At 51.5% G+C, this 13145-nt stretch overlaps 1 protein-coding gene across 1 annotated transcript; it reads right to left on the bottom strand.

The window, feature by feature from the left end:
* Positions 1 to 819: 819 nt before the first annotated feature.
* Positions 820 to 8153, bottom strand: MAD2L2 (mitotic arrest deficient 2 like 2). Its single transcript, XM_032775416.2, has 8 exons — positions 8104 to 8153; positions 7293 to 7411; positions 6576 to 6647; positions 5041 to 5141; positions 4806 to 4900; positions 3854 to 3927; positions 2148 to 2240; positions 820 to 1418 (listed from the first exon to the last, which is right to left on the bottom strand). The coding sequence occupies exons 1-8, from the start codon at positions 8141 to 8143 to the stop codon at positions 1377 to 1379; spliced, it is 636 nt and encodes a 211-aa protein (XP_032631307.1). The 5' UTR covers positions 8144 to 8153; the 3' UTR covers positions 820 to 1376.
* Positions 8154 to 13145: the final 4992 nt, after the last annotated feature.

The raw sequence follows: 13145 nt of genomic DNA on the forward strand, positions 1-13145 counted from the left end.
GCCCCTTTGAGGACTTCTGCAACCCTGTTTTTTCTAAAGGGTGTTTTGTAGACTTAAGTGAAACCCCCCACCCCACTCTTAAGACCGCTCCCAGAAAAGTCAGTGGGAGTTTTACCATAAATTTCAGTGGTAACAGAGTTGAGCAACTTCAAGTGCTCTTTGCAAAACCCCTCCCTCAAACAAATCTTGTAGGAGCACAGACAAGGAACAGACTCCAGCTCTTGCCTCAGCTTGCAGAGTAACAGCACTGCACATCAAAGAGGGCCCTGACCAGGGTGGGAGGCTGAGCAGGAGATGGGCCTATCCTACATGGACAATGCTCCTGCCTATTGTTTCTCCCACAGGATGGAGTGGAGATCCTTCATTGAGAGGCAGGAGGCTGGTGCTGTATTACCTTCGCCATGGGAACCTCCTCTCCTTGAGAGAAGCCTGAGTGGTGGCAGCAAGTCACCACAGTAGCTGTGATGGAGACAGGGTGTGAGAGAGGGAGGCCCAGCACTTTGTGCGTACAGCTCTAGTTTCCTGGGGATCCAGGGGGTTGGAGGGCTGAATCCCTCTCCTTCTGGAGGAGTATGTGTACAGGGGGAGACTGGGACGCCAAAGGAATCCCGCGGATGTTCTCCACCCTTCCTAGATCTTTCCCATGGAAACATGGGGCCATCACTCGTGTTTAACACTGAAAATGAAGAGAGAGCAAGTCCACTAGGTGCAATGGTGCCAGTTATACTTGGTCACAGAAATGGTTCTGAATAGTACAGGCCTGTGCATCTACCACACTGGGGGAAGCTGCCTTTGACACAATTCAGCCTACCTCCATGATGGCGGAACTCACTCAGTATTTATTGACAACGCTACAGCTCACTCACTCACAGTGGACACACATTGTAGATAAGGCCCCACTCATCCCTGCTGTAAGTCTGGCAAGTTCAGTGAAGTCACACGAGCTTAGGCTTCCAACAGAACATGGCCAAGTTATCCAGCTGGATGCTCAGAGGTACATACACAAAATGGACATTCACATACAAGTACCAATATGCAACTGAGCTGCCCTCTAAAGGCTTAAATCAGGATCAGAGAGAGCAAGAGAGAAGTACTGATTCCCACTTGCATGGTGTGAGGGATGTAATGTAAACTGCATCTGTGGATTTGCTGTAACAGTCTATACACACACACAAGTCCTATGTATAGCGGTAAGAGCACTTTAAATCCATAGGCAGCCTGGCCATCGGGAGCTGCTCAATGGACATTAAGTCACTCAGGAGGCCAACTGAAGAAGCACCCGTCAACAAGATACACTGCGTCCTCCTAGAAGACACTGGATTCTTCTGGAAGATCTGAGCCTTGGACAAGGTTGAAGTTGATGCGAAGAGTCGGCATCAGGTACCTTTGTGGGCTCTTTCTTCTACATAAAGCTGCATCTAGAAGAGAGTAACAGAAGGGATTCAGAAAGGTAACCCTGCAGTACTGGCTTAACACCTTCTTAGGGGAATGTACTGTAGACGGGGGAACCAGACTTAATCAGCTTGGTTCTTCTCCATAGGTTGCACCTGTGATCAGAGTCTATTTGCATGAGGTGATGTAAACTGGTGCTGTGGAGCAGCACCAAAAAGCTAAGCATTCAGTCCAGGGTTATATTCTTGCTCTAGGGCCCAGGTTCCCAAGGGGAATTCAGGGTGCTGGGCACACTTCCATGAGGTGCTCAGCTGCTCACACTCAGACTGTTAAGTGGGCAGGGGTTACAATCCAACAGCTCTGACAGACAGGAGCTACAACCCAGCCCTCCAGCAGTGGCTGTGCCGTGGCGCCTCTCGCCTCTGACAAGCAGGGTGGGGTGTTCTTTGGCTTGCCCATTGGGCACTTCACTACCCAGCCCCTGTACACGTAGATGATCTGAGCCAGGCTGAACTTATTGGTGATGGGATAATGGGGCCAGTGCATCCTGCCACAAACAGGTTTCATACTAGAGATGAAGAAGGTCCTTCCCTCTCAAGCTTGCCTGGGCTCAGTGCACTCGTTAGTACCCGCCTCCTGTGTCAGCAGCTCCTGCTGGGGTAAGATACTTCACAGCAGTGTTAAGCCATTGCCCCGCAGATGAAGTGGGATAGATTGAAGTACCATGCCAGCCTGGGCTGGAGCGCTCTGCTCACCTTTAAGATATCCGAGGTCATGGTCTTCAGGGGGATTAGCCGGGGGTCATGCATGTGCACATCCTGCTCATCTGCCAGGATCCATGGGAAATCCTGGCGGCAGGAACAGAGGCTTCCTCAGAACAGGGGGAATGAACTGCAGAAAGCACCCTCCCTTTCTTGGCTCAGAGGGCTGGAAATGGGAGCAGCATTGGGTGGAGGTGGCAGGGACCCTCTACTGCCCTTCCTTCTGGCCTTCTGCACCCCACAAGTGCTCCCCCACCTTCCCAGTCATTGGGTCTATGGCAAAGGAGTAAGGAGGGGCTGGGAGTGGGGCCGTGAACATGAGGATTTGAGGGGGGCCATAGATCAGGCTGGGGGAGGAGTAGAGGCAGAGCACGTGCCTGGCTGGGAAGTTAGCAGGGAGCTCCCAGCTTTAAAGAGTGGTTTATACCAGAAAGCCTTGCTAATCCACACACTGACAATGCCCACCCCGCCCATCCCTCAGCCAGGGTTTAACAGCAGAGCCTGAGCGAGGTCTTTGATTACTAAGGGCTTATTACCCTCTGCATCCAGAGACCTCAATCTCCTCCTCCAATTCCCTCCCCTGACCTCCACTTCCAGACCTTACCTCTGCCCTGGGGCTAAGCAGAAGAACTCAAAGTGGGTTACGTATCCCATAGGGGAAAGGGGGCTCAGCACCTCACAAGATCAAGCCCTTAGTGACTTGCCCATCCGGAAGACAGGTATGCCATTTCCCCAGGGGGGTGTTGTGAGCATGTACTGGCTAACATGCACATAGGCTGCTGGCCTGTCCACCCAGCCTTAGGGGCAGTGCCACCCTGTCTGCTGTCTGGTTCAGGCCCTTCTTCGCAGGGTTTCAGCTTGAGTGTTGTCTCATGTAAAACTAGTATCAAATTCCACATTGCAAACTAGTCCCTTCCCCTGATCCAGGGGCTGCCAGTCAGGGCCTCGCTCCTGGTGTCTCTTCCCCAATCTTCCTACAGGCCATCTGCCTGGGATCTTGCTTGCTCTAGGGAAGCAGTTCTCAAACTGGGGGGTCGCCAGGGCTACTTTAGACTTGCTGGGGCCAGGAGTCAAAGCCTAAGCCCCACTGTCTGGGGCCCAAGCCTGAGGGCTTCAGCGTTGGGCAGTGGGGCTGACATTACAGGCTCCCTGCCTGGGGCTGAAGCCTTTGGCCCCCAAATCCATGGTGGCAGGGATGGGGCAGGCTCAGCTTTCAGTCCCCCCTCCTGGGGCCATGTAGTAATTTTTGTTGTCAGAAGGGGATTGCAGTGCAATGAAGTTTGAGAACTCCTGCTCTAGGTCCCACCTCAGGAGCCAACCTGCTTCCTAACCCTAGACCAAGGATCTCCAGCAGGAGCCTTCCTGCTCTCTGCAGCTCTCCCAGCTGAGCTACTTGTTAGCTTTTATAATCACCTGATCAGTCGCAGGCGAGGCTGGGCCCAATGCCCCTCAAAGGGCCAGACACCTGCAACACTGCATGTACATTCCCAGCGCAAAACTTCACACCCTCCTTGTTAAGGAGAGGTCTTTGGAGAGCTCTTCGAGACATCAGGAATTGCTGTGGCCCAGCCCTTCCAGGGAATGATAATATAATCCCACTGATGAAAGGAGAATCCAAAGCTGCAGCACCTTAATTCACTTCCATCTTTCTTTACCATGCAGCTCACTGCAAGCAACAAGCAGACGGAGGCATTACCTACCTTTATCACCTGGATCTTCTCCATGTTTCGCGTGGCAGCCTCCCGTGTATGAACCAGGACAGTGAAGGTGCAGCCTAGAAGGGATGGGGCAGGGATGAGAGGAAGGCACTGTAATCAGATGGCCAGAGGGAACAGGGATCAGGGTATGATCTGGGCAGTGTCCAGACAGAGCTAGCTTCTCTGCATGTTTCATCCACAGCTAAGTAAATACCACGACATGTTCCTTTCCAAAAGGGACTGGGGAAGTAATCTGTCATTTTCTGATCTCTCTGACTTTGCTAGCTCTCTCCTTAGCACCACTTCAGAAACCGTGGACTCCTCCATGGTCTCCACCTTCCCCTCTCCTGTAAACCTATCGCCAACTGGCCCAGGGCACCTTTTATACGATTTGGATTCTGCTCCGCTGCTCATGATCAACATTTTATTTCTACCCTCACCTCTTGGGCGGGATGCTCTTTGCCTGTTGGCTGCTGCCTTCCACCCCAGAGCTGGTTGCATTTCAGTGATGCTGCCTATGTCTAATATGCACCATGCCCTGTGATCTTTTGGGGATTAAATCCCCTGTACTGTTTTTTAATCTCCATTTCTGCCTGTCTGAGTGACAGCGAGCCCAGCTGTGCAAAACAAACTCTCTCTAGTGTCAAGTATCAGAGGTGTAGCCGTGTTAGTCTGGATCTGTAAAAAGCAACAGAGTGTCCTGTGGCACCTTGTAGACTAACAGATGTATTGGAGCGACGAAGTGGGTATTCACCCACGAAAGCTCATGCTCCAATACATCTGTTAGTCTATAAGGTGCCACAGGACTCTTTGTTGCTTCTCTCTAGTGTGTTTGTCCAGGAAAGACATTTTACCACCCCTTACGTAAAGAGCTGTATGTAAAATCAGGCAGTGAGGCTGTCACTGGAGCAGCAGTTAGAGCCCAATCTGTAGAAGCGGCGGCTTTCAGTCCTACCTGGGGGGTTGTTGTCGAGCACGGCATCACACACGCTAATCTTCAGGATGAAGGCACGGAGCAACTGCTCCACGTGAGACAGCAGCGAGTCCGAGCTGGGGAGGAGACAGATCATTAGGGGAACTTCCTGGCCCAGAGGGAGGGGTAGTTGTATCCAATATCAGCTCCCAAAATCGAACACAGGGAGAGGGAAGCAGGCACTGGCTGCACTGGGCTGGAAGGAGGGAACCTTTACCTGATGGAAAGCAGAGGTGGCTGAGTGATCTCAAAGACAAATCTCTCCACTGGATGGTGCTCTTTATCCAGGATAACTACCACCACCTTCTCCACGTCATTCTGCAAGCACAGACACCCAGTCAGGAGCTCTCTGCCAGATCACTCCTTTTCCTCTGCTCCCCCCGTCTCTGATGCTCCCTATGAATCAGGAACATGCTTATCTGCTCTAGCCCCACATTACTTCAGTGTTTTCCCAGGGCTTTAGAAAGGCTGCTGGATTGCTCTGGCTACAATCAATGCCCTACCAGTTTATTACTGGATACGAGATCCCTGTTTGGGGACTACCCCCAAGACTTGTAGGGAGCTGCAGCCCACCACAACGGACATTTCCCTCTCTAGCTACTGCTACATGGAGAGGCAACGTGCAGCCATCATAGGCTTCCACCTTCCTCCAAGGATTAGACATGAGGCTCGCAATATATACTCCCAACCCAGGGACAATACAAGGCAGAGGACAATTCACACCCACAGCACCAGTAAGGCGAGTTTGGCTCCACAAATTAGTTTATGTAAAAATAAGCATTTAAAAATCCTAAAGCCAACAGACTATTATCTATTGACTTACAGTGGAAAGAGTTCTGAAAAATAATAAACCACGTGGTGTTGGCAACCAACCACCGCAGCTTTGTGGCTAATGCTCAAGAGTGAAATTGATGAAAATTAACCAGGAAGTGAAACTGCCCTATTTCAATCCTCCAAACAGAGAGCAATGCCAAACTGCGAAGATTAAAAAACAGCCTAAGGCAATGAGCTCTGCACAGCCAGACCTCACTGCCGGATTGGGGCCTTAAGCGGGTGTCTAATTTCGCTTGCATTAATAGTCTCCCTGACTTCCATAAGGCTGCTCACGTGAGTAAAGTTACTAGTGACTAAGTGTCTTCAGAATTTATAAGCCTTATTTTTAAGTGTTTCAATTTTAATCATTGTAACATACCATAGTTAAGGACACATATATATTAGCAGTCTGCTGGTGTCCTTTTACCTGTTTCAATGTGAATAAATGAACACTACCAAACCTGGACCCTGGCTGTGGGGAAACTGATTAGGTCACTAATTCTATACCAGTGGTCCCCAAACTGTGGGGTGCATCCCTTCTAGGGGGGTGCAGAGGAACTGGGGGGAGGGGGGAAGAGTAGCAGACCTGGGCAAGCCCACATGGGGGGCAGGGAGAGAATGCCACCCAGCCCTGCTCTGCCTCCTGTCCCACTCCCAGCCATGGTTTCGGCCCCAGCCCTCACCCCAACCTCGGCCCCTGGCTGTGGCTCCATTCCCGGCCCCAGCTTTGGACCCCTTATTGCGTTTCCCCACTTCCCCCAGGAGCTGCGGCTCCGGTCCCTGGGGGAGGGAGGTGCAGACAGGGTTAGGCTGAGTGTGATCCTGAAAATTTTGAGGACCACTGCTCTATACAAATCTCTGTAAAAAGTTCTCTATTTGTGACTAGTGCAGCTGGGGCAGGGGGTATGCCCCATACAAGGGTCTCTGGCATGGCCTCACCTTCTCTAACAGTGGCTTCACACAATGCAACGTGTCCTGGATGTACTGATTCAGCTCTGGATGACAGGACATCTGTGCAAACAGAATGAGAACTCAGATCAAATAGCAGAAGGGCTGGTGGGCTGCAGGGCCTCAGGGGGTTGCTACTGTAATGGAATATTTTACCACTAGGTTGCCAGTTCAAATCCAGAAGAGGTAAGTAGTGATGGGAAGTTGTTGGCATCTGATGACTTATTTCCCATAAGCCACTGCACAGTTTAGTGGTATCTGCTGACAACTAGCCTAACCACTGTCTGCCTCACAACTGGTCTTTCTTAGAGACAGTCCCTCCCAGCCAGGATTACAGCACATTGTGGGGGCAGCATGGGGGAAATCTGTACTGCTGTTGCCTGTGATCTGTCTGTTCTGTGCATAAGTGTAACATTTCAAACTCCAGAGTTGTTAATGCGTCCCTTTTCAGGACCACTCAATTCACTTTGAAAATAATTAAGGGTTTGCATTTGTTCAAATATAAACTAATTCAGCTGGGCACCAGCCAGAACAAACGCATCTCCAATATCTCATTGATGGCCACAAATGCCATTCTAGTAACACCTCCTTGAGCCTAAGCATTCATAATAATACCTATCTCTTCTGTAGTGCTTTTGAACATACAGCATGCTCCCTGCTTAACTGTGTATTTCCTCATAGCCACAGAGCTACAGGAGAGACGCTTACCTGGACTGGTACATTGTATTTTTTCCTCTTCTGAAAGATCCCAATGGGGTAAACTTCTCTAACATAAAGGATGAGATGAACAGCCACTTCAAGAAACTCAGAGAGAACATCTGCAACCACTGGAGAACAGAACAAAGAGGTGGTGGAAGAAAGCAGGTAAAGAAAAACAAACCCAGCAAATATGTCCTGGCTGCAGGAATCTCCTGGTTAACTGTTGCCCACGATCATCATCTTATCCGTACACTGCTTGTTTTATGAACTGGGTGACACGATGGTCCTCCCAAAGCGTTTTACCCTTGAGATCACTGCATTCACCACTGAGATACAACCACCTCTAGGGTGGGATGTGCCAACTATTTAACACCACAGCAACACTATACAACCATTTATGACTGGAAGTAAAGAAAAATCCTGTATCCAATTGGAACTACAGGTGAACTGGAGGAAGGCAGAATTTAATGATATACCCATGTAAAAATATAATTGTTCAAGTTGACCAGGATTATAAACGCTCCTTACAGGTCTCACTTCCAAGTATGACCAGAGCTACCCCAGCTTAGCTTGTGAGCTCCAAAGATCATAACAGGGCAGTGCAGTGGTCATCATAACCTCTGACCTGCAATACTACAACCCACCAGCAGGGCATAAAGGTGTCCCATTTTCCCTGTACAGTACATGTTTCACCCCATTCGCAGCAGTAGCTGAGGGGCAGAAGACCAGCACTCCAAGGCAGAGCCAGCTCTATCTCCACAGGACTCCCTGTGCCAGCAAGAAGCCTCATGAGCTTCTGGAGAGCAGCACGCTATGCTACCTTGTCCAAAGTTGAGATCCTGCCGGGTGAGGGTGGTCATCTTTCCAGTAACCTGGGAAGGAATTGGGAAAGGAGTTTTCCTCTCAGCTCATGGCACCATTCAGATCCCTCTCCCCCATTACCTCCATACCCGCAGCAAAATTCCACACTCTAGATATTTGCGTGCACACTAACTGCTATTACACAAACCAATAAAGGGTTCTGATTTTCAAATGCCGCATAGCCCCCATCTACTTGAATTGCCATCGGGGTTGCTAACAGATCGGCTCTCAGGAGCCCAGTTAAAGGGATAGTGGGTAACAAATCATATTTTGCATAAGATGACACCAGTCCTTGTGTTCTTGATAACATCTCAAATTGCAATTTTGAATGTACTGGTTTCTGCTGTTTGTGAGAGTGTTTCTTGTTTGTTAATGTTTTGGGATATGTGATTTTGTTTTATTTTTGTTTGTTGGAGGGGTGTTTTTGTTTGATTTTTGCATTAGCCTGGGTAGTGAAAATAAGCTAGTCACTTTCACAATTTTGTCTATTTCCCTTTCTGGTTCCCCTGCCCTAACAAAATGCAGCAGTATTTGAGTTGCAAACACTACAGGGGAAGGATTAAAGCCAAACAACAAAATTATATTGATGTGGAAAAAAGTGTTTTATAAAACTAGACTCCCCTCCCATATGAGGTACTTATATGGCCTCTGTTAGACAGTAGCTGAGCACCTCACAATTATTAATGTACTTATCTTCACAACACCCTGTGAGGTAGGGAAGTGCCATTATCTGGGGAACTGAGGCACAGAAAGACTAAGGCCATAGATTTTGAAGGTATTTAGGCAGGGCTGCCCTCGGTGTTGAAATGCCTAACTGATTTAGAGGCCTAAATTTCATTTCCAAAAGGGATTTAGGCACTTCAGAACCTAAATTCCATTGACTGTCACTGAGTGCAGCAACACCTAAATACCTTTAAAAAAAAAAAAATCTAGGCCTCCACCCCAGGACATACATGAAATCTGTGGCAAAGCAGGGAACTGAACCCAGCTCTCCAGTGTCTCATGCTTTCCTCTCACAAAGACCCTAATCCTGCAGATGAATCTACTCAGAGACACCTGCACCCACCTGAGGACAATTGCAGGACAAGACCACCATTTTTAATAGCTAACCCTCCCACTGCCCCAGGATATGGCTTACTGTGGTGAGGACGGGGGACCGTGGGTCTGACCCAGAACCCACTAAGATCAGTCCTTCCATCCATTACAGTGGGGTTTGCATCAGGCCCCAGGTGTGTACCTGGATTACAGCAGATAGGATAGAAAATGTACTGATCCACTCAGCAGGGCTCTTGTCAATGGGTTTGGGAGGGCCCAATGGATTAAGGTTGTGTGTGTTGGTAATGATGCTGTTTGGAAGCTGGTGAAAGCCTGAGCATCTTGTCAATGGAGACAGTCTTATTACTTTATTTTGGTACCATCCATATTTCTTTTTACATTTTCAGGGCAATTGGCCAGACAGGATCCTGAGCAAGCCTGGATTTGGCAATCGGTAGCAGGCACTCGTGAATCCAGCAGTGCACATCCCTCTCATCCATGGTGATCGGTTCACTCTCACGGCACAAGCCCACCCCCAGTAGGGCTTCTCCAGGGCAGCAGGTGGCTGCTTCACCCCCCAGACCCACCCTGCTCTGGCACCTTGCGGCGGGACGGGGGCGGGGGGGGGGTAGGTTTTGTGAGAAATTTGACACCTTCCAGTAACAGGATCTCACCCCCCACCACGGTCTCATTTCAGGGCAGACGGAGGACTGATCTCACCAACACCCCCTCCCAGTCTAGGGCGCACTCAGGGCCCCCCTCTCCTATGCCTCCAGCCCCCCTTTCGGGGCACACATGGGGGCACCCCCATCCCAGCCCCGCCTTTCGGGGTATGCGTGGGGCCACCATCCCCAGCCCCCCGTTTCAGGGCACGCTCTGAGCCCCCCCCATTCCAGCCCCCCCGTTTCAGGGCACGCTCTGAGCCACCCCCACTCCAGCCCCCCCCTTTTCGGGGCACGCGCGGGGGCACCCCCACTCCAGCCCCGCCTTTCGGGGCACACGCGGGGGCACTATCCCCAGCCCCCCCGTTTCAGGGCACGCTCTGAGCCCCTCCATCCAGCCCCCGTTCGGGGCACGCTCTGAGCCCCCCTACTCCAGCCCCCCGTTTGGGGCACGCGCGGGGGGCACCTCCGCCCCACTCAGCCTTTCAGCGGCACGCTCTGACCCCCACTCCAGCCCCCCTTTCGGGCACGCGCGGGGGCACCCCCTCGGGGCAGCGACGCCCCCCGTGCCCCTTACCGCGGGGGGTGGCCGCCCGCCTGGGCCCGTTGCCAGCTGGGGGTGTCCGCCCGGCGGCCTTGGACGGCTCGCCGCGCCGCTGCCTTCCGCCGGCCTAGCGCCCCGCGGCCGCGCCAGCCCTGCCGGCCGCGCAGAGCCCAGGCGCTGTGGGGAGCCGGGGCCGCTGACGATCTTGGTGTGGGGATCTCGGGTGGGGGGTCCCCCGGGGGCGGGAGGCCACGCAGTGTCCCTGCTTCCTCTTCAGATAAAGGGTCTCCTCTCCGCAGTGTGTGTTCCCGCGGGACAGGCAGGGCCTGATCCAAAGCCAGTGGGACTGGGAGCCTGTCATGGAGCTTTGAATCAGGCTTTGAAGGGGAGTCGGGGGGGGGGGACGATGTGGGGATCAAAAATCACTTTGAAAACAAACACATTTCTGAGCTCCTTCCTCAGTAACACACTCAAAATTGAGTTTAGCGCTAATATGCTTCTCTTCATCGGATGGTCTCATTTTACAGGTAGGGAAACTGAGGCACAAAGCGGTGAGTGACTTGATCAAGGGCTTTCAGTGAGTCCCTCTCAGATTCGGTTCTACTCATTTTAAGCACCATAGGTATGTGCAATGCTGCACTCAGAGACAGGGATATAGCCTGGAATTTAGGGTTGGGGTGCTTTAAGGGGCTCTGGGTTTGGGGGGGCTCAGGGCTGGGGGAGGGATTGCGGCATGGGCTTACCTCCGGCAGCTTCCTGTCAACGGCGCAGCTGGGGTGCAGAGGCAGGCTTAGTGCTTGTCCTGGCCCCGCGGACTACGCTGCACCCTGGAAGTGGCCAGCAGGACTGGCTCCTAGGCAGAGGTACGCGAGCGGCTCTGCGTGGCTCTCGCCCGCAGGCACCATCTCCCCCCACAGCTCCCACTGGCCAGTTCCCAGCCAATGGGAGCACGGAGCCGGTGCTCAGGGTAGGGGCAGCGCCTGGAGCCCATGGTGCCCCCTGCCTACAAGCCGGACCTGCTGCTGGCCGCTTCCGGGGCACAGCACGGTGTCAGAACAGGTAGGAACTACTTGTTTTTACTGGCCGGCCGCCAGGGTCCCTGGGTGCTGAGCAAGGTGACCCAGTGCCTTGCATTCTGCGACCCAATACTTGAAAACCACTGATCTAGATGCAGGCTTTGTTGTGTCTAAACCAGCAGTTCTCAAACTGGGGGTTGGGACCTCAAAGTGGGTCATGACCCCAGGGTGCCAGAGCTAGTGTTAGACTTGCAAGGGACTGGGGCTAAAGCCCAAGCCCCACTGCCCGGGGCTGAAGCCCAAGAGCTTCAACCCTGGGCGGTAGCGCTCAGGTTACAAGCCCCCCTACCTAGGGCTGAAGCCCTTGGGCTTAGGCCCTCCCCGCCTGGAGCATCAGTGCTCACGTTTCAGTCCCCTCCTCCTGGAGTCATGTAGTAATTTTTTTGGTCAGAAGAGAATCGCGGTGCAATGAAGTTTGAGAATCCCTGGTCAAGCCAGATGGCTATCCAGCCTCCTTTTGAAACCTCCCCCTTAGAGGGACACTTTTAGATCAAATTTGGCCCCAAAATCTGCTTCTTTAAGTCAAAAACTCTCAGACCAGTTTGAAAAAAGACGGTAACCAACAAAAATATCTCCAGGCGTTTATATTAATTCCACTGACTATGTTTTTAAAAACCCAAGTAAACATTCCCTTTGGTGTTTACAGCCCACACTGGGCATCATTGTGTCATGGCTTGAGAGCCAGAAAGCAAAATTCTCCATATACACATAATAAATAAAGACAAAGAAACTGACTTCAGTGATTTTCATTGTCCAAATGTACATGCAAACATTAAAAAAAGGTTTTTTCAGATTCTGTCATTCTTAATAATCTAAAGTGATATGAGTAACACAGGTATGGAGAATTTAAAATTGTATGTATATATACACACCCACACACACTATGGACTTGGTTGTGTCAGAGTCCAATCACCCTAGGATGGTCCAGTGGTTAGTGCAGCAGCCTGAGCACAAGACTGGCACAGCTGCACTGCAGTAGTTGTGCCGCTGTAGCAACTGTAGTAGCTCTGTGCCTCAGTTTCCCATCTGTAAAGTGGGGATAATAGCACTTCCCTAGCTCATAGTGGTGTTATGAGAATAAATGCATTAAAGATTGTGAGGTGTTTAGATACCACCAGGGCCGCCCGGGGTGGGGGCAAGTGGGGCAATTTGCCTTAGGCCCCACAGGGGCCCCCATGAGAGTTTTTGGGGCCCCTGGAGCGGGGACCTTCACTCCAGGGGCCCCAGAAAACTCTCATGGGGCCCAGGCCCCCAGAGTTTCTTCGACTCTGGGTCTTCAGCAGCAATTCGGCAGCAGGGGGTCCTTTTGCTCTGGGACCCACCGCTGAAGTGCTGGGTCTTTGGCGGCAATTCTGTGGCGGGGGCCCCCCGCAGCCAAAGACCACAGGCCCCCTGAATCCTCTGGGCGGCCCAGGATACCACCGTGTAGAAGTACCTTAGACAGATTGATTCTCCTATCTCACTCAGTCATTCCATCTTCTAAATTTTCTCTACCATATTTAGTTTGATGGGAGCATTAAATTTGCACAGTCACTTCAAATTTCACATACTCCACATTTGTGCACTGGACCCTTTTACTACAGCACTGATGGTGCAGAAGCCTAGGAGGAAAGCTTCTAGATCTAGTGGGACTTTTCTGATGCCATTTTAAAATGTGTCCCTTGGGGGACACGGCCCTGGTAAA

The sequence above is a fragment of the Chelonoidis abingdonii genome, chromosome 23 (genome assembly GCF_003597395.2).
Source record: "Chelonoidis abingdonii isolate Lonesome George chromosome 23, CheloAbing_2.0, whole genome shotgun sequence".
Classification (NCBI taxonomy): domain Eukaryota; kingdom Metazoa; phylum Chordata; order Testudines; family Testudinidae; genus Chelonoidis; species Chelonoidis abingdonii.